We start from the raw sequence: 25,104 nt of genomic DNA, 5'->3' as shown, positions 1-25,104 counted from the left end.
CCAAGGGCGGGTAGACAGGGACTCGTACCCAAAGCTGGCATCCAGGGACTGGCACCCAGGGACTGGTATCCACAGTGCCTGCAGCAGCCCCTGGCCCAGCACATGGAACTGCTGCATGTCAGGGGAAGTGGAACAGCTAAGCCTCTTAATGATATTCTTCTGAGGAAAAAAATGGCCCTGTGGATGAGCTGGAATTAATGTCTGTTCCTGACGCCCGGCAGGACGTGTTCCAGGCTGCCCATCCTAGCTGTGCCAGACTGCTTCAGGAGGGAAGGCAGCCCCAGGAAAATGAACTAAGGATTCAAAAACCCTGTCAGTGGGGACATGGGCAGCCCTGAGTGAGCCCTGTGGCTTCTGGACCTGGGGGATCCCATGCCCAGAGTGGTGAAGCACCTTCCCCAGCAGGGGCTGCATTCAATCTGCCAAGGGACGACCTGGACCGTGCTGCTGGGGATACTGGACCCAGTGCTGTGCAGGCAGACCAGCCCATTGCCTGCTGTGCTGCTGCCTGCCCCACTGCCGGCGGGCAGAGGAAATCTCTCTGCGGGACCCCGATGGCAGTCATCAGCCCTGCTCCTCCCGGGCTCCTGCTGCGGCCCAGGGTTTCAGAAGCTCCTTGGCCGGGCAGTAACTCCCTTTCCCTTTGATTTATTGTTCCCGGGCTGGACCCCCTCCTCCTGCCAACCTACTTTTTCTCTCTATCCCCCGGGAAGCCTCCCAGGCCCCCCTCCCCCCCTCCGCCTCTCCTTCCCCCCCGCCCCCCCCGGCCCTCAAACGCATTCCTGGTCCTTTCATATACAGACGGAGGGGAAGGGAGACGTTGACTTTGAACCGGCCCCTTTGTAGGCGCGGGGCCCATTGTGGCGGTGATGGTTTTAGCTGGGGGATGTGGAAGGAGTCAGTGGGGTTTCTCGGTGTGTGCCCCCCCATACATTTCAATGGGGTGATTTTGGGGGGGCTGTGTGAGGTTACTGTGGTCTTTGAGCACCAGTGACCACATGTCTCTTCTGCCTGCTCCAGAGGAGATGGATGGATGCATCCTTCCATCAGCCCGTATCTGGAACCTGCTGGGGTTCCAGGCTTGGCCAGGCTCCGTGTAAGGCAGCCAGGGATCGGTGGGAGCCTGCTAAGAAAATGGGAGCAGAAAGAAAAGCATCTGCTTTTCTGGCTCGCTGAGATGGCAGCAGGCTGAGGAGGGCTGAGATGTACATCTGCTCATCCTCCCTTTGCTGAGTGTGCTGGTGTGGCACTGGTGCTTGGGGACAAGATTTTAAGAGAGTGGATGAGCACAGATGATGTTTTATTCATGGTCAGGCCTCCCTTTTCTGCGGCAGGTGATGGAAAAGCCATTGGGGCTGTGCTGGATACCCCTGAGCTGCCCACCAAAGGGGGCCTGCAGTCCTGCATGTGGTGGGTCAGGGTCCCATGGTGAGGGGGTCACCCCAGGACCATCTAAGGAGGGCTGGACAGGGGGTTCAGCTCCAGAAACCCAATGCATGGAGGAATGCCGATCTGCTCCCTGTCAGCACAGCTTGCTGGGCTGCAGCTGGCCTAGGAGGACAGGATGGAGCCCGTGCTTCCAAACCTGGCCTGGGGAAAATCACAGAGGGTGTTTTGTCCAGTTCTGTCCCCTCATTACAAAGGCCCTGAGCTGTAATGTGGGTCTCACCCACACCACCACAGTGCCTGAACCAGTGGGCCCACCCTGTTGTGTTACAGCTGGGGGAAATGAGGTGGGGGCTGAAGCCCTTGTATGTCTGCAGCACAGGTGCCCTGTCCCTGGACAAACGACTCTTCCATGCCTGGTGTGTGGTAGGGATAGGGATTCCCAGGGGACACAGGGCTCCTGTGGCCACTGTGCCCAGAGCGAGAGGGTCTTCCCAGGCAGAACAGTCAAGTCTTACTATAAGCTAGAGCTTCCCAAAATGTCTGGACGTGCTCCAAGAGAGATTGCTGGGTTGTGGGAGGAAAGGAAGGGCAAATTTGGGGACCTCGGCAGAGGGGAGTAGGTTCGAGGCTGGGTTTCCCCAGGACTGAGCCCTGGGGGTTATTTGGGGTGTGCATCGCCCAGGGGTGCAGCTGGAGACCCCCATGAGAGAAGCATCCCGGGTGGGTGCTTTCGCGGTGAGTCAGCACCCACCTCCGGCTGCCGAAACCAGGAGAGATGGTATCAGCCTGATGGAGGGGCTGGCGTGATCAAAGGAGCTGGGCTGCACACAATGCGGGGACGCGATAGCCCTTATCTGTCATCCCCGAGGTGCGAAGGGCCCTGGGGGCGAGGGGCGGAGGAGGGGGGGTGGTGGGTGCTGCAGGGCTGGGTGCGGGGGCTCCCACCCGACCTTTTCCTGGAGAAACCTCTCCTAGCAAATACTGAGAAACAAGAAAATTATTTCCGTGTCTGGGAAAACCTTTGAGAAGGGTTTGAATGCTTCTCCAGCTGCAGAAGCAGGATGGCTGCTCACTGTTCCCTAGGGAAGGTTTGGGGACCCACAGCATCCTCTCTTCCTTCCCCCTTGTCCCACCCTGCTGTTGAGAGGAGCCCCCCGAGCCGCGGGCCCCACACCACACACTCGCATGGGTCTCAAACATGGTCGTTTAATAAAATCTCCTTTTAAAAGAACTACAATTCATACAACGACGACGAGAGGTGTGGGGAGAGTGGCAGCAGCCCAGGGAAGGGGGAGTGCAGGACACGGGGACAGAATCTGTGCCATGATGGCCTCTGTCAGCCACCCCGCCAGGGACAGGGATGATCCCATGCCATCACCACTCACCAGCACATCCCTGCCACTGCTGCCTGCCCTGCCCGTGCCTGCCTGGGCGTGCAATGGCTCCAGTGAGTGCAACAGGTCACCTATGGCCACAACAGGACCTGGACATGAAGCCACACCTGTGCAAAGTAACCCAAACCCTGTTCTGGGCCTTCCACTGGAGGGGTTCACGGCCAATGCACCCGGGAGGCACTGAGGAGCAGCACTGGGCTCCAAGCAAGAACATGTTGGTGAAGGCTGGTGAGGCTGGACACAGGTAACAGAGTGGTGCAGGGAGTGTCTGAGGCCTGAGAGGTGCCTGGGATGGAGCAGTGGAGACTGTCACCTGCCACAGAGGGATGCCCAGAGAGCACAAAGTGCCAGGCTCCACAGGGATGCTGCCAGGGCATGGGCTCCATGGGGTTTGAAGCAGCACAGTAAACCCCCATGCCTCGGCTACCCCTCTACAACCCGGCTCCCTCCAGTCCTGTTCCTTCCTCCCCCACGGCCACATAAGCTTAAAAACAAAACCTTGAACCCTTCTTCGGAGCTTTTACCCCACTGAGGCCTGTGGTAAGAGAGAGCCCATCCTCTGCCAGCACAGCCTAATGTGGGCTCCCAGGCCACAGTGGCACTGGGACTGTCCATGCCCCAGGGCCCCTGAAGCCCAGCACCCCTAAAGGGGTCAGAACACAGGGCAGCATCTGAAGGAACATCCCTGGGAGCAATGCCAGTGCCTGTTCGAGCTGCTCCTGCTCCTGCCACTGGCTCCCAGAGCACTATCCTGCTGCCAGGAGCTGCCCAGTGTGGGGTGGAGGGGGCAGAATGGGTACTGAAGCCCTTAGTGATGCCACCTGCTCCAGAGAAAGGCTCCATCCCTGGCAGAAGGGCTCTGGGCAGGCTGGCAGCCCTGATGCCGGGCACGAGCATGCCCAGCCCGCCTGGCCCTCTCCTGCTTTCTGACCCTGTCTCTGGCCCCTTCCCAGCTGCTACGCATCAGCCCAGCCGCAGCCAGGGCAGCAGCCCCCTCCTCAAAGCCAACTACAAAGGGACAGTGCCGCAGTCCCCCCCCCCCCGCCAATTTCTGTGCCAAAGCAGCCGCCTCCCTGTGCCTGCGAGAGCAGTGAGCAAAGGGCAAGGCAGGGACGCGATCACAGCAGCAAAGAGGACAAGGACGCTGGAAACGGGGGCAATCCCCCCCCCATAGCTGTTAGTGGGTGTTTATTGGGCAGGCGTCGAACAGTCTGGCAGCGCGGGGTCAGCGTCCCTCGGCCCAGCTGTGGGTGCCCCCCGGCCCGTGGGCACAGTCCGTAGCGAGCTTGGGCGCAGGAGATGGGGCAGTTACTGGTGCGACTTGGGGTTGGAGGGGTGTAAGGAGGAGTCGTCAAACAGCGGGTTTCTCACTTCCATTTCTCCGGTCTGCCGTGGCGAAGGAGAGGGATAGGGGAAGGAAAAGGCAGAAGGTCAGAAAACAGGTGGGATCCAGCTGCCCCATCCCAAGGGGTTTGGGTCTGAATCCCAGCCCGGCAGGGAGTGGGGGGAGGGCGACCTAGTGGGCTGCGATGGATGACAAACACCGGGACTCACATCACCCTGGAAAGGCACTGCCTCCCTGGCACGAGGGGATGGGGTGGGGTGATGTGTAAAAGCCAAGGTCTCGGGTGGAATGGGACCCCACAGCTGGGCTGGGGACCCCAGGACAGCAGTCCCAGCCTGGCTGGCAGGAACAGAGTTCCTTGCTCAGACTGCCTGCCTGCCATCAAGTGCCCTTTAATGGGCCTGTAAAGACCCAATGATGACCCTCGATCTGGGCCCTGATGGCCGGGCTCCACAGCTATTACCATGTAAAAGGCTCCTCTTCGTCCCTTTGTGCTCTTTGTACCCAGGGTTGTTAAGAGCTGCCCTTCCCCGAGGTCCCCTGCTAGCCAGGAACATCCTCTCTGGCTGTGAGGGGTCACAGGTCTGCGCTCCAGGCGTTGGAGTGGCACCAGGACGAGCCCCCCCAGCCCTGGTGCCCTGAGGGGTGACCATGTCCCTGTCACCACAGGGATGGTGGGCCAGGTGTGCCAAGGCCCGCTCTAGTTCTCTGCTCCCAGGGAAAAGCCTTGTGCCAGGACAGGCACTCTTGCCCACTGGAGAGCTTCAGTGGCAGCTGGCCAGGGACATGGGGGGAGCAGAGGGATCAGACCACCACAAGGTTTGATGAAGAACGTGGAAAAGGCTCCTCACAAGGAACTGCACATCCCAGGCACATGCTGGACACCCCCACATGCACAGGGACCCCTGGCCCTCCTGCACCCACGTACCGGAGCCAGCCCAGGGCACTCATACACGGTGAAGTCTCCATCCTCATTCTCCTCATCAGATGATGCCGAGTCCGGCAGCTTGGGCTCCTCTTTATGCCTGGGGGGAAGAAGATGTAGAGAGGGGGTGAAGCCCACTGGGACTATTAGGGCCATCCCAGTGAATGGCAGGACACGCTGTCTGCTCCCAGGCTGCTTACTTCTCCAGGGAGAGCATCTGCTGCTTTTGGTGCTGGTAGTGGTACATTTGGGCACTCTGAGCCAGTGTCTTGTCCCCAGGCTGTGGAGAGAGCAGGAACAGCTGTGGAGACTGGGCTTTGGAGGGCCCCAGCCTGGCTGGTGGGGGGCCTCCAGCACATGGGAATCCCTCCAGCAGAGTACTGGGGCCCAAGTGCCAAACACCCCACAGGGAGGGACCTGGGCGCCTTACCGAGATCTTGTCATAGGGCAGGGGGCTGGCAGCTCGCTGAGCTGAGTAGTCTGCTTTCTGTGCCAGCCTGACCTCCTTCTGCAGCCTGCCAGGGAGGGGAATCAGAATCAGGGAATCACTAAGGTTGAAAAAGCTCTGCGATCAAGTCCAACAATTAACCTGGCACTGCCAGAGTCCACACCCACATGTTTTCTGAACACTTTCAGAGATGGTGACTCCATCACCTCCCTGGGCAGCCCTTTCTAATGCTTGACCACCTTTTCCATGAATCTTCCCTAATATCCAACCTAAATCTCCTTTGAGACAATTTGAAGCCATCTCCTCTCATCCTGTCCCTGTTCCCTGGGAGCAGAGCCTGAGCCCCCCCCGGCTGCCCCCTCCTGTCAGGGAGTTGTGGAGACCAAGAAGGCCCCCCCTGAGCCTCCTTTTCTCCAGGCTGAGCCCCTTTCCCAGCTCACTCAGCTGCTCCTTTTAAGACTTGTTCTCCAGACCCTTTCCCAGCTCCATTCCCTTCTCTGGACATGCTCCTGCCCCTCAATGTCTTTATTGCCATGAGGGGCCCAAAACTTAGCCCAGGACCTGAGGTGCCTCACCAGTGCCCAGTGTGGGGTACAATGACTTCTCTAGTCCATCCTAGTGGATGTGGGGCGCCCTAGGAGCAGACAACTCCTTCAGGAGCCTGTGACCCTTGGAAGGTCAGCCCTGCTCCCTGGGATGGCACCATGACCACCTCCATCCCAGGGGCCTGGGCACAAGGCACCAGTGTGCTGGCAGTGTCAGCACCCAGTGCCACAGTGATGCCCACACCAGGTGCCACCTGTTCCCGGGAGCCTGCATCTGGCACACGGGTGTGTCACTACTGTCCTCCTGCCCTGGCCAGATGATGCCATGCCTCGGGGGGACTGGCAAGGTCAGCTACTGTCTCTCTTCCAACCCCTCATGCCTGGGAAGCACAGGAATACACTGCCCTGGCACAGGGATGCCAGGGGACTGTTGGCAGCCCCAGCTCACCTGCACCAGCAGACGGCCGCTACGATCAGCGCTGAGATCCCGGCCACTGTGCACACCACGATCAGCCCTGCAGAGGCGGAGGGGACACCAAGGGACAGCAGGTGAGCTGGTGGCATGGTGACACCAGCCCATGCTTCCCTGGTGAGGGTGTGAAACCTCTTCCCCTGAGTTCCAGGGTCTCACCAAGCACCATGTTGTCATTTGCAGGGATGGGAGACGCCTCCACCGGGTACTTCTGAACCGTGGCAGTGGTGGGGAGGGTGGTGGCTGCCATGGTGCCGGCGGGACCCTGCTGCAGACGCCCCTCTCTCAGCCCGCTGGCCATGCGCTGTCTGCTGCCATCGGGCACCAGGGTGGCTGCGGGAGGAGAGAGAACAGTGAGCGGTGCCCAGGCAGAGGGCAAACCAGCCTGGAGTGCAGGGTCTGGCCGCCACGGGACCCCTGGCACTGCTGCGAGCAGGGAGCAAGCACTTACTCCTGGGTCTGCCGTCCTGTAGGGGGTGGTGGCGAGGAGCCTCTTGCCTGGCCAGCACATCCGCGAGAAAATCAATTTCTGCCTCCAGGCTGGGAACAGAGGTCCGTCCTATGGGAGAACAGGTGTGAGGGGGGCACTGGGGGGTGCAGTCGTGCGCCCGGCCCCTGGGCCAGACCAGTACCCCCAAGAAGGGGCTCCTGTCCCAGCTCCAGCAGACACAGGTGGTGGTGAGTCTGAGCCCCCTCAGATGCAGCTCTCCCAATGCTGGGCCCCGGGACCCCTGTGTGTCCTTGCTGCTTTCGGTGGGATTTTCACCCCACAAATGCTGAAGGATCAGGAGCAACAGCATCTGCCCTCGTGCCAGAGGCAGCAGGTCCTGCAGACTCTGTGAGAGAGGGCAGGGTGCCAGCACCTGCTGTACAGACCTGCCCTGTGTCCCTGCCCCTGGGGTCACACAGCAGCCCCGAGTGAGGAGGGATGGGATCTGGACCAGGACAGACACTCCCCAACTGCCCTGCTGCCCCAGGGGTGAGGGGCAGCTTCAGCACGGTGAGTTACAGTCAGGGAACACCTGAACACTGGTTTTCACCCCAAACTGTCCTTTATGGCCCAGGGTGGCTGGAGCCACCCCAGAGCAGGGCTCAGCTTGGCTGTCCAGCAGAGCATGGGAGCCCTTGCTCCAGCAGAGGGGTTGGTTCCTGCCTGGTGGAACAGCTCCTTTGGGGAGGGGGCAGGGCTGTCCCATGCAGCTAGGGATATACCCCCAGGCGCTGGCCCCAGCAGCATCTCACAGGTCTCTGTCCAAGCCCATGTCCTGGCACAGTGCTCACCAGCGACATTCGTCCCTCAGAGGGCTCCTGCAGCATCAGGCACAGGCAGGACTCCCACTCTGGCCTGGGGGTGCACACCCAGGAGGTGACAGCACTGGAGCAGGAGTGGAGTTGCTCTTCTCAGGCTCACCAAGCAGAGTCCAGCTCTGACACTCCCCACTGCTTTTAACAGGATTAAACTCAACTTCAAAGGCAGTAGACATCCCCATCCCTTTCCCTGACCCCATCTCAATCCCCATCCAATCCCTGCTTCCTTTGCCCCTATTCAGGCTGTCCCCTGAGGGAAGCCCTGGGGGATAAATCCAGACATACAAGGCAAGGTGGTACTGGCAGCTTGATTCCCTGATAATTCAAGGTTATAACAATTATGTCTCCTCTGGAATCTGTGCTCACTTCCACTGTTTGGAAATAAACCCTGATTTCCCCTGGAGCCCTGCACAAAGGCCACCCTGCTGCCCCATGACTCAGAGCCACATGAATCTAAAAACAGTTTAAAAGGGGGACACTCTTGCATTAAACAAAAGCACCAAGAATCACAGTCCCCACATCCCCCATGCCCTTGTGTCCCCAAACTGCCCCCAGCCTCCTACTCTTGGCTGGAGCCCTGAGTTTCCTTGGCTCTTTGCACCCTGTAATTTCCATCCCAAAGCAGCACTATGGCCAAGTGGTGCCAGGTTGGGATTGTGCCAGTGCCATGCCCAACAGGTGAGTGCCATGGTGCCAAGGTGCTGGCACAGGGCCAAGCTCTCCCAGTGGGCAAGGGAGTTGGCATGGGACTAAGTGTGACAGCCCTGTGCCAGGGGACATCCTAGTGCCTGGGATGGGGATATTCTAGCTCTAGCTCCCCTCTGCACTGTGGGAAAGGTCTGTCCCCATTGCCATAGGACCTAGGGGACAATCCTGTCCATCCCATGGGTGCCACTGTCAGGCTGTGCTGGTGTTGGATGTGATGTGGCTGGAAAAAGGAAAAAAAATGTTGGAAAAGCAGCCAGAGCAGCTTCCAGGTCCCTCTGAGTCTCCCACCCTGTGGGAGTGTGTGAAGTGGCACATGGGAAACTGAGGCAGCAGTTTGGGGTCTCGGTGTTGCTGTAGCACCTGGGCTGTGCCACTTACCTGCACTAACCAGCTTTATCCCCACATTCTCTTCCAGTGGCTAAAAGCTGCCCACCTCCCATTCTGTGTAGCTAAACCTCCCCCAGTGATGCCACAGTTGCCACCACACATTTGAGGGCACCGAGGGCTGGGTCCTGCCAGGCACTGCGGGTGTGTGAGATGCTGGCCCTGAGCTGCTCCAGTGAACAGGGGGCCGGGGTGAGCCCCAGTTCCTGCCTGACTGCCCCAGGAGCAGGAGCAGAGATGCTGCGGAGGAACAGGGTCCAGGCAGGGTCCAGGCAGGGCACAGAAGGCAGGCAGGGCAGGGTCGGGACAGGGACAGGGCACACACAGGGCGCTGAGGACACGCACAGGGCGCTCAGGGGGCAGGCAGGGCTCATGCAGGGTGCGGGTGCCCTCTCATGGCAGTCGCCACCGCTGCTGCAGCAGGATGGCATGGCCAGGCTGGCACCCAGCCCCCTTGGCTGCTCCGTGCCTAGCCTCTCCTCAGAGCTTCCACCTCCTCAGGGCTCCACCCTGGGACACACACCCACCCTGACAGTTTGGGGAAACAGGGACCAAGGAGAGACGTGTGGATTCTGCCCTGGGCTGAGGAAACCCGTGATTGACAGTGTCCACAGGAAGGCACAAAACTCCTAAAAGTCCACGAATTTCTATAGTCCTGCTCCAGGATGGCTGATGTCCTCCTTGGTGCTGGCAGCACAGCAAGCAGGGAAGGGGGAACCCCCATGTCTGTGATCTGAGGCCCCTTTTCCCCCTTTTCCCAAAGTGCTTCCTGCAGCCCAGCGGGGCTCCATGCTGGTCAAGCAGGAGCAGGGATGAGATCCACCATCTCAAAGCACGTCACTCAAACCCATCACAGCACAGACACATGCAGCACCATGGTGTGGGGGGGATTTTGGGGGGCTCAGAGCCCTGTGAAAGACAGCAGCAGCTGTGGGATGCTCTGTATTGAGATTCCCTGCATCCCATCTCACCTCTGTGCTGATGCTGTGCCGGGTACACCAGGACCCCTACACACACTGGCAGGAACACACCACTCACATGCATCGCTCTCCTGAGACTCCAAATGGTGCTTTTCACCCCAAAAACCTGCTCTCGGGAGAGGATCCCTGGCTCCTGCCCATGCTCCTGCCAGGAACTGTGGGCATGGCACAGAGGCAGGATCCCAGGATCAGTGTCACCAGCAGTCACCAGTGGCTCAAGGATGCATAACCCTTTAAAGGAGCTGTCCATGCAGCAGAAGGGCTGCATGGGTATCCCCTTTAAAAGCTTAGGCATCCTTGGGCTGCAGCAACCCCCTGTTTGCCTCATATCCCCCCCTAAATGCAGCTATCACAGCCCCTCCTCATCCTCACAGCCTTCTCTGGTGCTGCTACTAGATGAAGGTACAGATAGGATGCGAAAGCCCCCATTGAAAAATAAATGGTGCCTCCCTGCCAAGAGGAGCTGGGCATCCTCAGGATGCTAAAATAGAGGATTTGTGAGGCGATCTCCCTTTTTTATTTACCACAGTCCCCACACTTTTGCTGCCACAAGCTAGTGGCATTGCTTGGGACAACAGGATGGGACTGGGAAAGACCTTGGTGTCACCATCCTCTCATGGTGGGTCCTTAGAGGATGGTACTGTGGTCCTGCATCTCTCTGGGTGAGGATGCAACTGTGGCCACATCCTTCAAAAAGGAGCTGGGTTGCTATGGAGACGCCAGCGCATGTGCAGCCTTTCCAAGAGGGGAATTTGCTCTCAAGACTTCACATTAAAAAATAAACTACAAGCAACTGCTAAAGCCATTCAGTGCCAGTGGATGAAGAGCCTGTCACAGGGGCGCTGACTGCTGTCAAATGCCAAGTCTAGACCCCATCCCTGTGCCATCCCCTCTCATCCCCCCCAGCTATCCCTCCCATTTCAGCCAAAGGGCCTTGCTTTGAGGGTCTCCCCTCTGATTTACAGGGTAATTCTCTAGCCAGGAGGAATGGCACTGAAGGCATGCTGGGTTCTGACATCCTCCATGTGCCCACCTGGGCAGAGCCATGGGAGAAGGACAATTCCAACTGCACCCTGACAGGACCCTGAACATGCTCAACAACACAAAGCTATCCCCCAAAACCCAGAGGACCCCTCCATGTCAGCATGGAGTTCAGATGCAGGGGGAGCTGCCTGTCCAACTCCTGTCCTTGGAGGTCCTGGGCTCCCCACAGTGCTGACAGGGCCACACCCAGTCACCAGAAGAGGATGCAGGTAGAGCAGGATGGGGTTGCCAGCCTGAAACCACCCCCACAGCTGAGGCGAGTGGGGTGAGAGGGAGAAGAGCAGCCACCCCCACAGAGATACAGCTGCCATTGAGAGAAGGAAAAGGATGGGGGGGTACTGCTGGGGTGGGGGGCTGCCCTGAGGCACAGAACCTCCCAGAGGTGCAGGGTGGGTGCGCAGGGAGGTGTGCAGGCAGAGAGGTGGGCGGTGGGTGCACCTACCACTGGGTGAGAGCTGCTTCTGGACACAGCGCCCGCGGGCGTCCTCCTGGAAGGGGGGCAGGCAGGGCCCGCAGGCACCTGACCCCGGCGGGCAGAACTCTCGGCGCTGCAGGGCACAGTCCAGGCTCCGGGGACACGACGCTGCTGTGGGGACAGGAGAAAACAGCTCAGGAGGAGGAGAGGGGTCAAATGCCCCCAGGTCTGCTCAGGGCCTCTTGGAGTGGGACCCAGCTGCCCCGGCTGTCCATGGCTGCTCCTGCTGCAGCTCCCAGCTATTGATGGGCTTCACCACAGCCGCCCCTCGGCCCCGCTTTGCCGCCACAAAGCCATTACCGGCTGCAATTAACCACGAGCTTAATGACCAAGGAGCTGGATTCGATGACCTTCATGGGTCCCTTCCAACTCAAGACAGTCTGTGACTTCATAACCTGCACAAGGCCTGCAGTGCCCATCCCTCCCCAAGGGTCCCCAGCCCCAGGGTGCCACCATCCCGTGGGACACCCCATGGGAGTGCTCTGAGCCCTGCAGAGCTGGCAGTGACCAGGATCTCCTGCCCCTGCCTGCCCTGCATGGGGAACTGAAATCCAACCAGCACAGACCGATGCTTGTGTGGTGACTGTCAAACCAAAAGTCCGAAACCAACTGCCCCAAAGCCTCAGCAGAGTGTGGCAGTAATGGCACCAGCACTTAGGCTCCCATCCCTTTGGCATTCCCTGCAGGAAGCAGTGGGAGCCAGCCCTCCCTGGCACTGCACCGCACCCCAAACCTCACTCACAGTTTCATAGGGCATCTCAGGCCCACATCAGCCCCAGAGAGTCTCCACTCCCTGGGTACAGGCATGAGTCCCTCATGCTCCAGCCTCACCAACCCATTATGCCATGGCAGTGCCATCATAGCTGGGTCTTCCCCCCAGGTGGTCTCAGGCCAGCAGGACCTCCCTGGGGGACACAAGGTCCCCATGTCCTACACAAAGCTGAGTCCGGGACCAGGTGATGGTGGCTAACCATGTGCAGAGCTGGAGAGAGGAGCTGTGACATGAAGGGGCAGCACTCAGGTGCCACCTGCGGCGGGGGGCTGTGGGGACACGCTGGGGTCCTGGCTTTGATGGCGACACTGCTGGTCCTGCTGCAGCACGAGAGTCTCTCCCTCAGAAGCTGGTGGCAGCGTGGAAACAGGTGCCCCTCAGTGCACCCAGCGCTCAGGCTGGGCACAACTGCGCGGGAGGAACAGCTGGATGGGGCTGCACAGCTGGATGGGGCTGTGGCACACAGCTGCCCTACTCTGCCCCCTCACCTGGCTGTGCACGGCCATGCCCGCAGCGTTCCCGCAGCGTTCCCGCAGGCAGCAGCAGGCAGGGAGCAGGACTGTGGGGCTCCGCTGGGAGCAGGGACAGGCTGGCCGCCCCCAGCCCGGCAATGAGTCACGGCTGGAGCCGGCTCCCAGCCCCCGAGCAGCCCCTGCCAGCCCTCGCCGCCCACACTGGCACTGGCAGCGCACCGGCCATCTGTGCCTGTGCCTGGGGACCGCAACACCGGGGAGAGCCCCGGCACCGGGCACCCCACGGTGAGGGGCACCAGAGCTGTGGGAGCTGTCCTGAGCATCCCCAGCCCCGCAGCACACCGGGGGCGAGGCGGGCAGCACCCTGTGCGCAGTGGAAGGCCCGAGACAAGATGGAACCGCCAGGACACGAATCGTGACAGTTCTGCTCCCCCAGCAAGGGTGCAGGAAAGATGTCACCTCAAAGCAGGACATGCAACCCCCTGCCTTTGCATGGCCATGTTTCACTGCCGACCTGCTCCCTGGAGGGTGCAGCCCAGGCAACTCCCCACTGCACCCCATGAGGAACTTATCACCTTCCCCACTTCAGCTGGGACTGGCAGGGGTGCAGCAACTGCAATTTTAATGTTGGCTCACCCCCAGGCCACCAGGCACAGCAGCCTGGATGGGGTGAGCTCGGGGTGGGAGGAAGAGCCCACCGTGCCCATGGGAGCTGAGTTTTTCGCTGACCATTTGCTCCTCGGGGATCGTGTGGGGCTCGGCCACGTGGCTGGGGGGCAATTAGTGCTTAATGGGCAAATAATCAGATGTTTAAGCACAGAAATTGTACTTGGCCCCTGGCTTCACCTCCCCAGGGTTACTCTCAAGGCCACTCTGTTTAAAAATCGGGGCAGGAAGATGTTGTGGCACCATGCAGCCTCAGGCTGGGGACATGTCACAGCCCCGTGGGGCACTGGGGGACACATCTGTAGGGGTCCCTGTCTGTGCCACAGGCTCAGGGAAACACTTCCCCCCAAAACAGGTGCTGCCAAAAGCTGATCACAGGTGGAGGAAGCCACCCCAGTGTGGGTCACCCCACAGCACCAGACATCGACAAGACCCTCAGAGCCACCTTGTGAGGAGTGATGGGGGCAGAGCTCTGAGCCAGAGTCCAGCAACTGGGTAAATAAAGCACAGGCTGGATCCCAGCAAAGGCTGTTATCTCTGTTTGAGGAATGAGCTGTGCTTGCCCAGCTGTCACTGGCTGCAATTCAGAGCTCCCCGTGTGTCACCAGGCAGTGACCGGTGAGCTGGCATTGCTGCGTGGGCACCCTGTGGGCTGAGGGGAGCCCACAGCGGCTTTGCCACTCTCTGAGCCTACCTCAAAGCCTGTGGGTCCCTATTCCACCCAGCTGTGGCCATGTCACCACTATGCCATCCACCTGTTACCAGTACCAGCATGCCTGCTGCAGCTCCTCCCAGTCTTGCCTCTGCACCTGCAGGGCAGCTGTTGAATCTGGGGGAGTTTGGGATCCCCCCACCCCAACCATGCCCCCTGCTTGACACCAGTGCAGCCCAGCATGGCCTGGCCACAAGTGGGATGGGCAGAGGGACCCAAGCTGGGGTCCAGCTGGAGTCCTGTGGGGACCCTAACCCTGCATGGCCCCGCCAGCAGGGCAGTGCAGACCAGAGGAGAGAGCAATGAATGATACGGAATGTGCGCCCAGTGCCAGACACGGCACAGCCACGATGCTGCCATCCAGATGTGCCAGGGGTGCTCAGAGGAGGGGGATGCTCCAGCTGCTGTCACTGCCCTGCCATGGTGCTCAACTCCTGTGCAGGTGGGCAGGGAGCCCGGAACAGCACAACTGGGGGAACCCCTTAAACCGAGCTGGAGGAGCCAAGTGGCTCCCTGCAGGCAGGAACCCAGACAGGAGCCGAGCCCAAGGCCAGCGAGTGCATGGGACACTCAGCAGCTGGCACAGACAGCAGGTGGGCATGAGCTGGGGACACGTGTAAGCAGGAACAGACCCATGCCCAGGAAGAAACGGGCATGTCAGCTGCAAGGCCTCTGGATGTGTTATCCATAGGGGAAAGCTGAGCACAAAGCTCTATGCCCCAGGACTCACCCTGGGGAGAGCTGTGCCGGGTGCCCAGGGTGGTACTCAGGGCCAGCAGAGTGCTTGTGACAGGGGGTACCCAGGCAGGGCACAGAGCACTGGCAGTCACAGACTGGGTGGAGCAGCTCTTCCACACCCATGCCAAAACATACAGGTGAAAAAGAAACAAAAATAAACCCGAGGAGGACATCTGTGAGGCTGGGGAGGCAGGGACTGCCCCTGCTGCGTCACTGCTGCAGATAGAGAGATAAAAGTGAACGTAAGAGGATAATTAATTAGCGCTGAGCACTGGTTCGAGTGTTTAAGGTCCCAGCAACACCAACACCCAGTGTCCCTCTCAGCTGCCAGCCCCAGTGCCAACAGTGTGAGCTGGCAGAGCTCACTGGGGACAGGCTGCGCAGCCGGGTGGGCACAGAGCAGCCTGCCCAGGACCACCGGGTCTGGCCCCTCTCTGGCAGCAGGACACAGCACCTACTGGGACATGGGCACTGAGAGTGGGGGGATATTGGGGTGTTTGGGGAACGGGGATGCAGGTCTCACTCCCACGTTGGGCCCTGCATGCTGGCTGAGGCTGAGGGAAGACCACAGCAAGGGCATGGCGGAGCTCCAGCAGTGGCGGCAGCCCCCGCAGGGCCTGCAGTGCTGTGGTCTCTGCCAGCTCCACTCCAAGGTCACTCCTTCTCCTCTTCCTCGTCCTCCTCCAGCCAGGTAATGTGGGAACTGCTGTGGGGCCTGCCTGCAGCCTGCCTGCCCTCCCAGTACTTCCTCTGCCAGCTGGCACTGGCCGTGGCTCCCTCCCAGCTCTGCAAATTGCTCCTGGCTCTGAAGGAGCGCTCTGGAGCAGGCCCTGGGCAGGCTGATGGGCAGGCACCAGGCAGGCACGCCAGCATGATGCCCCCACCAGACCCCAGCCCCCGAGGTCTCGCTTCCCCCTGGCCACAGCCTCCCTGGGTAGGGGCAGTGCTGCTGCCCAGCAGCGGGCAGGAACAGGCCTTGCTGAGGCACCCCAGCACCTCACGTCCACTGCCCCAAGCCCAGGGATATGCCGAGGTGTGACAGGGCAGTCATGGCATGACTGCAAGCAGCTGCAGTAGCAATGCCAGGCTGGATGCTGTACACACCAGCCACGAGTGACACATGGAGTGACTGCAGGATGGACACCCCGCTGCTGGCTGAGACCTCGTGGGCTTCCTGACCCAGCTGCATCCCCCTGCCCTACTGTCCCTTGCACTAGGAAACAGGTGGAGGGGACTGGGCTGCACCTCCGGAGCAGTGCCCACTCCTGAACACAGCTGGCACCACTGCTCGGGCAGTCCCCGTGCAAACCCTGCCACTGCCAGCAGCTGCTCACGTCACCGCTGTGCTCCTGCCCCTGAAAATGCAGCAGCCAAGCCCCCTCCCACGCAGAGACAGCGGAGCAGGGCTCTCTGCAACGCTGACCCCACAAGCCAGGAGTGGGGGGACGCTGGTCACATCACATCACTGCTGGGGACAGAGCACGTGGCACAGCCATGGCCACCAGTCTGGCCCCATGTCCTGCAGCAGCGCTGGTGCATGGTAGTCCACCAGCGAGGGAGCAGCTGCAAGTGTTTCTTTGTGCTTCAGCAGATTTGGTCTGGCAGATGCCACATGGCACCAGCTCCCATTCCTGAGGGTACCAGGGCTTGTGTCCTGGCTCCCAGCTTCAGCTGGTGGGTGCTGAGGTGCGGCCCAGCCGGCAGAGATGATCTCCGGCACAGTTTCTGTCACAGCCAAGAACCAGTGCCAACAGCCTTGCGCCACAGGCTGGAGACAGGGAACACCCACGGGGAAGCCCTGGGAGCCTGCACAGCAAACACCTCACTGCACCCTGCTTCCATCGACCACACAGCCCCACCAGACACGGCTCCACCCAGAAATGATGGAAAAAGGCCTCATCAGCACTCCCCCCACTCCACCTCCCACCCCCACCCTCACCCTGCTGCTGCTGCTTCGGGGCCACCAGCCCAGAGCCTTGGGCTACAGGCAGTGCAGGCACCCATGCTGCAGCCCTGAGGCCATCAGGATGGGCTTCCGGAGCCTTGTCCTGCTCCAGGTTCAGTGCCAAGGGGGAAGGGAGAGCCGGGAGGAGCCGAGCCAGGCTCCCGCAGAGGTAGAGACGCCAAGCCCTCGGCATCCCCAAACTCGTCACCTCCTAACCACCAGTGTTCCCCCAAAGCCTGTCCCTGTTCTAGAGGAGACCCCATCTACAAGCATCCCAAAACCCCAAGTTGCTCCTGTGATCCCAGGCTGGGGCAGAACCAGGCAATCTCCACCAGGCTGAGGGAGTGGAATTTTGTGTCATCACTGCTCAAACCCCTTAACTGGGCCAGAAAAATCCCTGTTCCTTGTCCTGGCAGCCTGCTTGCTGTGCAAACGAAAGAGCTGGATTGGCAGGGCTGTGGGAGCAGGAGATAGCACCAGGATGGTGCTATCCACAGCAAACCACAGATCCAGATCCCAGCAGAGACTGAGCAGCTCCTAGCCTCTGGCTGGTGAGGAGGGCATCAAGCCAAGCGAGACACCCCTGGTACCCCAGCCTCAACAACCCTGGATGCTGACAGCCCCAGCTCCAGCCCTGCAGAGGCTGCCACATGCAGGATGTGCACCACTGCATCCTCCCTGTGCCCCCGCTGTGCCAGGGGGTCTCCAGCCACAAGTGGCTTCAGATATTCAGAAAGAGAAGAAAGAATAAAAAAAAGCAAAAGGCAAACCAGGTGCCACATGCCATTTCCCCAGGCCTGCCCGCCCAAACCTGCCGCTGGCTTCGCTTCGCTGCACGCACACCCACCCGTACCCGGGACCCCAGGCTGCCACCGATGCCACCTCATCCCAACGCATCTGGCTGCTCTTTGCAGCCTGAACCACCCACTTTAGGTCTTGTTTATCAGGTTTTGCTCAAGTAAATACCAATGAGCTTTGTACATGCCCTGAGCCTGCTGGGGCCAGGGTTGGGTTCTTTAATTCCCTTTTTATTGGGCAGGTTTTGCACCGTGTCACAAGTGAAGCAGCTGGTGGGCAGGGCCACGGTGCAGAGCAAGCACCAGTGAGGGGCCCCTCCTTGCACCCCTGGGCTGCTCTGGAACACCCCAATGAGCAGCAGAGCACTGTGCTGGACCCTTGCTGTGCTGGCATCACAGGGGATGGGGAGCCCCAGCACCACAGACCCACCTGAAGCGCTGAGCAGTCTGGAAGGAAGGGATGGGGTCCAGCTCTCTCCTCCAGGCATTCCTGGGCACTGGCCCATCAGCAGGAGAGTACCCCATGGGTACACACCTGCCCAGTGGGCTGCAGCAGAGCCACAGCCCTGGGTGAGCTCTCCCTGTGGAGCCACTGCGGATGGCAGAGAGGTAGGAGAGGGCAACCCACCCCACAGCTCAGCACCCAAGGAGCTGCCAGGCCAGAAGCCACCACAGCTCAGTCATCTGAAAGCAGCCACAGGCTCCCACGCACTCCCACTACTGGGCTGGAAATACCCACCTGGAGCAGCAGCACCACTGTGCCCACCAGGGCCAAGATGCTCTTTAGCAAAGCCAAAGTCATCCCACCCTCCACTGTGGCCCACACTACCACCAGAGACATCTTGCAGCCTTTGGGAAAGAGGCACCAGCACGAATTTGCTGATGAAAGCCTCGGGCAGCTCAGAGGTGGCATTGTTCAAGGTGGGGAGTCTGTCTGTCTGTCCAGCTCCCTTTGTCCAATCATTGCCTGGCATCAGCCCTGGTGCTTCCACCAGCCCATCACCCTGAAACAGGTGCCTGGGGACGTAGCTCCTCACCCACGGGTGCTGGAGTGACAGGGGCCAACCTTTATGGCTGTTGGAACAGCCATTAGAAAAACAGCCATTGGAGCAACAGCCTTTGGAACAGGGGCTGGCAAGAGGACTCTGGGTGGGCGTCCCCCGTGCCTGCGGACATGCAAGAGCAGAGGCAGGCAGAAACACCGGGGCTGCAGTATCCACCCTGCTGGGGCTGCATCCACGGCTACGCCCGCGCTGACTCAGCCAGCACCAGCGATAAAGACCTGCAGGGCCATCGTGTCCCGTGGGGCAGGGCCCAGGAACTGAGAGGCCCCATCAACACAGAAACCAGGGGTCCATGGGATGCACAGCTGCGTCCCAGGGGTGCTGGTGCATGCAGCATCCCAGGGCTCTTGAAAAAGGGCTGCAGATGGTGCCAAAAGAGCTGGACCCAGAGATTTTGGGGTATATGCTGCACAGGAAGAGCCAGCACAGGGAAACCCTCTCCTTCCTAGGCAGGAAGCCAGGAATGATGGCTGCAGAATGGGTCATATTATAGCAGCTCACCGGGCCGCCCTCTCTCCCGATGTAGGGCCCTCTCTCTCTCTCTGAAGGTGCAAGATGATGAAGTCCCTGAGGCAGAGCAGCTCCTCGCCCACAAGAGAGCTGCGAGCTCCCCAGGAGCAGTCCCCTGCTCACCCCCAGCCTGGCCCGAGCAGCAGCCATGGGTGCTCCGGGTGCACTGGAGACTGCCACACCTCCTGCCTCCACCAGAGTCTCCTTTCTGTAGGAACGGAACAGGGGCCAGGAGCCCAGGGAACCCCTGTATCACGATGAGTCAGGGTCCCTGCCAGCACTCAGCTGACACGCCACCTCTCATGTCACCCACCTGGAGCAATGAGTTCCCACTCAAACAGCAAATACCCCTCATAGGCTTTGCCATCGTCCATCCGTGCCCCAGCATGTGCCATGGTGTGCATGGGTTAACACAGGCAGCTGCAGCCTGCAGTGCTCCAGGATGGGATAAGGCAAGGACCACGACCTGCTCCGGCTGCGTTTCCTTCCTCCAATTCAAAGCTCACTCCAGGCACTTAATGGCCAGCTTCTTCCCGTTGCAATTCTCGTTAGCTGATGAAGTGGCTAATTACAGGCCTGCAGCTGCCATTTGGAGCGGCAGCGGCACTGGGTTATGCCCAGGCACAGCAGGGAGATACCTCAGCGCCGGCAGTGGGTTTTGGGGGCAGCCAGCCCAGGGGAGCCACTACGCACCTCAGGGACCAGACCCTATGGGTTTAATGCAGGGATGGGACTGATGGCAGCTCCTGTACCCTGTGACCAGGGACCCAGCACCTTGCACCTGGGGAGAGGCCATCCCATCGCCCCTCTTGTCCCTGGGCACCAAACCACCCATCCTGTCCGCAACATCCCCCTCACCACATCGACGCTCTTGTCCCCAACAGCCCCCATTAACTTTCTCATTCCCAGAGTCCCCACTGTGCTATCACCCCTCCTGTCCCCAGCATCGCCACATCTCTCCTGTCCCCAGCACACTGACCATCCTGTGACCCCTTCTGTTCCCCCTGCCCCTGCCACACTGTCACCCCTGTTACTCCCCATCACCCCTCTAGTCTCCAGCATCCTGTCCCCAGTGCCCTGACCATACTGACGCTGTGCCCCCCCAGAAGTGCCCAGCAGAGCTAAGCCGATTACCTCCCTTAATACTGCCATGGCCCAGAAGAGGCATTTCAGGCAAACATCAGTGTGCCTTCCCCTGCGCTGCAGAAAGACCCGGGCACCCTGGGGACTGAGAGGTCCCTGGGGTGGGGGACTGGCCTCCAGAGCTGCCAGGAAATCACAGATCCAAAGGACCTGACCCTGCACAGTGCAAGCAGTATGCCCCTGGCTCTGCAACCACAGTCTCCCCACCCTGAGCTCCAGCTCTCCCTGCACCGGCACCTCGTGGGTATTGCTGGGGTGCACATGGACTTACAAATCTCCAGACAGCTACAGCAAAAGGGATGAGGGACTTTCACCCCATCTCTTCCATAAACTCTTCTTTGATGTTGATTCTGCACTTGGAATTATCAGACATCTTTCCACTAATTCCCCCTCCTCAGGCCTGCAGACAGAGCCCTGCCCATGTCCCTGGCATGGGTACCGGCTCCTTGGAGCTCCGTGGGACCCTTGTGCCCCACATCCCAGCTCCTCCACACCTCACCCCCACAAGAGCTCCTTTCCCACAGTGGGAACCAGCTGAGTGCATGTAACCCCAGATAACAGGGTGGGGATGTTATCTCCAAGAATAAAACCACATGGAAAATTAAACTCGGGAGCAGCACCCCAGCCGCTGTGTGGAGAAGTCTGCACCAGTGTGGCAGAGGACACCCCGCCATGCAGCCATGGGGGCTTGAAGGGACAGGGTGGCTGAGTGGGACCACTGCCCACCACACCACCACTCCCAGGGGGACCCAGACAACCTTTCCTGTGCCCCAAGGAAAGCCTGGGGCTGCTTCCTGCAGCCCGACTCTCAGGATGTTGCAGGGCTGAGAGACCACTCCCTGCTTACCCACCGGGCAGAGCCCCGGGCAGCTCAGCAGGGCAGCCAGGCCCTTGCAAGCACCACGGGTGTAGTGCCAGCCCTGCTGTCTTGCTCCCAAGAGGGGCTTGGAGCTTGGAGCTGCTGCAGCTTCAGGGGTCAGCATGGGGGTCCCTGGGGCCACTGCGCCCACCGCGTCCCAACCCCCTCCCCAGTGCAGCAATGGATGAGCAGGCAAGGAGGAAAAGCCAAGAGATGGACAGTCCCACAACAGGCTTCCCAGGGGATGGCTCCTGCCTAGCTGTGCCCAGCTGGGAGCTTTGAGCAGTCCCTGCACCACTGCAGAGCAGGGGCAGCCAGTATGAACACCAGCATCTGTGCTCTCACCCACGTCCCTGTGGAGCGGCACGAGGAGGAGCAGCAGCGCAGAGCTGGCAGGTCAAACGTGGCCAAATGGGTCGCTTGGACCGCAAAGAACAACTCAGGTTTTGCTGAGCATCTTCTCCAGATGTTTGGGATGCGAAGTGATGGCGTGGCAGCGGGGCTGGGGGATTCAGGATCATTAAAAAATAGGGTTCTAGCCTGTCACCCCATTTGGAAAACTTTTTTTTTTTTTGTTTACAATAGTAAGAATGATAATAATAGATTAAATTTGGCAACCTAGTTACTCAGGAAGGGGTGAGAAATACAGCTCTCACTCATGTTCCAGGAAATGAAGCCAAAAAACAAGGCAAGGCAGGGGCTCTGCCCAAAGCCTGGTGTGATAGATAGAGACACGTGGGAGAACAAAGCCCAGCTGAGGAGCAGCAAGCAAACCTAAACCACCCTGCAGCACCTCCAAAGCACTGCTGTCCTTCCTCCAGCTCGGAGCAGGTTCACAGCAAGACGAGGATGTTACTGTGCCACGTGCAGTTGCATCCCAGGAGATGGCATCTGCTGCAGGGACTCTGGGTCGCACCGCCAGCCAAGGAAAGTGAGGAGGAGGAGAAGGAGATGCCAATCCCCATCTGAAGAAGCTTTGATGAAGCCGCAGAGGCAGAAGGACATGGGTATGGTGGTGTAGGACCTTCTCCCTGGCTCTCTAAGCCAGCTTCAGCAGCATGCCACAGAGCAGGAGCTGCTCCTGGGCCTGCCACATCCACCTCCCAGCCATCCCCAGAGAAAGCCAAGCTTGGCCCCATCTGCCCAGGAAAGGCAATTATAAAGTGAGAAGAAACAGGCAATGCTTCCTGTGCCCCACTGCACTCAGAAAGGAAGGTGGTGGGGTTGGTTCAGCGATTCCTTTCCCTGCCCAGTATCCCAGGATATTTCTTCAGCCATCCCCAGGAGAAACCTACCTGGAGCTCCCCACTGCCACATGCCACACAACCTCGACCTCCTGACAATGGGATGCTGCTGTTATGAACAGCGCAAAGACACCATCCCCAGCTACTCTCGAGGGAAAGAGGTTCAGTAGAAAATCCAACTCCGTGTGTGCCAAGAGCATGCAATATCCCAGCACTGGAACAGGCTGCTGATGTGGTGCCAGGCCCCTCACACTCACCTCACCTCCAGCATCCTCCTAGGGCTGGGAAGGGAGGGGAAGGGAAGGGGAAACTGTCACCATCCTCCTGACAGCACCCAGGCACAGCCTCAGGCTGCACCCAGCAGCCCCTCAAAGGACCCTACCCCACCAGCATTGCCAGGCCAGATGATCCCACACCAACCCCTTAAATTCAGGAGCAGAGGAGATTATGCTGGATCACTGGTGGCTCATTTGAGCACCTCTGGCTGGGCCACCCAAGCCTTGGCTCGTGGGAGGAGGGGGAGTGCAGGAGCATCCTCACCTCCGCCTCCAACCCGCCGACATGGAAACACACACACGTTTTGATCCACTGGGAGATTTAAAAATTATTGCACCTTCCCGCCGTCCCTCAGAGCAGGCGGGAGCACGGCGTGGCCACCCGGGCCCGGCTGACAGCAGGCTGCTTGCCCGGCGTCCGCCTGCCCGGCGTCTGCCCTGCCGGGAGCCAGAGCAGCGAAACAATATCGGATCCGCAAACAATGCTGGGAGCCAGGAGGCCCTTCCCGGCTCCTGCGCCAGCGAGGCGGAAAGCACCTGCCCGAGACAGGCCGTACCTAGGCAGGGACACGGCACCTCCCCGGGGCGGGCGGCCGTGGGCAGCCACAGCCTTCCCTGCAGGCAGCAACCGCGCTCGGAGCTGGCTGGGGTTTTGGGGCCGTTGTTTGTGCCCATCACAGCCCTGCGCACCCCAGCAGTGGGCACAGCGCAAGGGGACATGGAGCATGTCCAATGCCGGACCCCCCAGGAGAGGAAATGCCCTAACCCAGAGCCCAAAACTCAAACAAATCAAACCTGAACGCCCCGAAACAACCCTTCAGCAGACAGCAGGGCAGCTTAGGGCGGTGCTGCGCGGGAGGGTGCGAAGGCCACCCATTCCTTCTGCCCCGGCGGAGAGCAGAAATGTCACCGTCACTGGTGCAGCCCCGCGGGGCGATGCTGCGGCCGCTCCCGGGGCAATGAGGCAGGTGAGCAAACAGGGCTCCCTCCAGCGCAGCCCCCGGCGGCTCCCCAGGATGGCTCGGTCACTGCAGCACCTTTATTTTTTTCTTTGTTTCGGTGTTTTTTGATGTTGTTTTAATTTTTCCCCTACCAATAAAGGTGCTTCATGAGGGCCGCTCCCATGACTGTGTGCTCCCTCCCCACTCCAGGATCCACATCTGTGGGTCCCTCCAGCCGCCCCAAACAGCTGCTGGGGACCAGCCCTGCGGCGCTGCCACCCGCTGCTAGGCCCCTGCCTGCAGCAGCGGGCAGGAGAGCGACGGGGCGGCGCTGCCCGTCCCCGGGGAGCGCTGCTGGGTGCGAGAAACCCCCGTGGGGCTTCGTGGCAGGGGCACCTCCTACCTTGCTTCCACCCAAGAACACGAACACCCACGGGTGCTGATCCCTCGTGGGGAGGGGGATACTGGGGGAGAAGAGTGGGGCAACCGCACCAGGGTTCGTGGTGGGAGGGGACACGAGCATCCGCGGGGGAAGGGAGAGGACACGGACACGGGAGTGGGGGGGGAACGAAGAGATACTCACCAGCACGGGCGAGGCGCAGACGGAAGGATCCGAGGGCGGCGAGCAGCAGCAGCAGCGCTCCGCGGCGGGCGGCAGCGCCCCGGGCCGCCACCATCGTCCACGGCCGCGGACACGGACACGGACACGGGCGGGCGCGGGGCCGCGGCGGCTGCGGGCGGCGGGAGCGGCGGGGCGGGACCGAGGGGCGGGGCCGAACGGGAGGGCGGGGCCAAACGGGGCGGGGCTCGGTGCCGTTCGGCCCCGCCCCCACCGCCAGGCCCCGCCCCGCGTTCGCACCGCTCCGGCGGCACCGGCCCGGGGGTGCTCCGAGCGCTGCGGCGGCCGGGGACACCTCAGAGCCCCTTGCAGGGCCTAAGGGGGCTGCAGAGAGCTGGAGAGGGACTGGGGACTAGGGCTGGAGGGACAGGACACAGGGAATGGCTTCCCACTGCCAGAGGGCAGGGATGGATGGGATATTGGGAAGGAATTGTTCCCTGTGAGAGTGGGGAGGCCCTGGCACAGGTTCCCCAGAGAAGCTGTGGCTGCCCCATCCCTGGAAACATTCAAAGCCAGGCTGGACAGTGCTCTGAGCACCCTGGTCTAGTGGCGGGTGTCTCTGCCCATGGCAGCAGGGTTGGACTGTATGACCTTGAAAGGTCCCTTCCAACCCAGTTCAGTCTGTAACGCTATACTGGGATCTGCTTATTCCACATGAATGGCATAGACTGGGAATGAGGAGCTGGGGAATCTCACCTGTGGGTCATGTGGCTGCTGGGGTAATGTTCAGGCTGATGGCTGGAGGTGTATCACCCCTGCCTGCTCTGCAGCTGTGGCACCTGGCTGTGAGTGCTGTGTTAGTCAAACCTCATCTGCAACCACTGGCTTTGGATAGAGCCGTGCACTGCCAAACCACCCCCTCCCTTCCCAGTCAGAGCCACGTCCCTGGGTCACTCCCTTGAAAAACCTCTTTCCATATCCTGGATTAG

At 60.4% G+C, this 25,104-nt stretch overlaps 1 protein-coding gene across 5 annotated transcripts; it reads right to left on the bottom strand.

Moving 5' to 3' along the window:
* Positions 1 to 2,575: 2,575 nt before the first annotated feature.
* NPDC1 (neural proliferation, differentiation and control 1) lies at positions 2,576 to 24,297 on the bottom strand. Of its 5 annotated transcripts, XM_039561808.1 has the most exons (9): positions 24,140 to 24,295; positions 11,385 to 11,528; positions 6,970 to 7,077; positions 6,678 to 6,851; positions 6,495 to 6,561; positions 5,484 to 5,568; positions 5,254 to 5,333; positions 5,057 to 5,153; positions 2,576 to 4,169 (listed from the first exon to the last, which is right to left on the bottom strand). In XM_039561808.1, the coding sequence occupies exons 1-9, from the start codon at positions 24,231 to 24,233 to the stop codon at positions 4,092 to 4,094; spliced, it is 927 nt and encodes a 308-aa protein (XP_039417742.1). In that variant the 5' UTR covers positions 24,234 to 24,295; the 3' UTR covers positions 2,576 to 4,091. The 5 variants fall into 5 exon arrangements, with proteins under 5 accessions (XP_039417742.1, XP_039417739.1, XP_039417740.1 ...); XM_039561805.1 differs by having other exon boundaries at positions 5,254 to 5,568; positions 24,140 to 24,297; XM_039561806.1 differs by having other exon boundaries at positions 5,254 to 5,568; positions 11,385 to 11,525; positions 24,140 to 24,297.
* Between the last annotated feature and the right edge of the window lie 807 nt (positions 24,298 to 25,104).

The sequence above is a fragment of the Corvus cornix genome, chromosome 17 (genome assembly GCF_000738735.6).
Source record: "Corvus cornix cornix isolate S_Up_H32 chromosome 17, ASM73873v5, whole genome shotgun sequence".
Classification (NCBI taxonomy): Eukaryota; Metazoa; Chordata; class Aves; order Passeriformes; family Corvidae; genus Corvus; species Corvus cornix.
The sequence above is the reverse complement of the archived record's forward strand: the minus strand, read 5'-3'. Positions and strand labels throughout refer to the sequence as shown.

Excerpts from the sequence above, each read along its gene's own strand:
- NPDC1 (XM_039561805.1), bottom strand. The coding sequence starts at position 24,233 with ATGGTGGCGGCCCGGGGCGCTGCCGCCCGCCGCGGAGCGCTGCTGCTG. Across the intron at positions 6,852-6,969 it reads ACAGGACGGCAGACCCAGGA|CCACCCTGGTGCCCGATGGC; the intron begins GTAAGTGCTTGC and ends CTCCTCCCGCAG. Across the intron at positions 4,170-5,056 it reads AGTGCCCTGGGCTGGCTCCG|ACCGGAGAAATGGAAGTGAG; the intron begins GTACGTGGGTGC and ends TCGCCACGGCAG.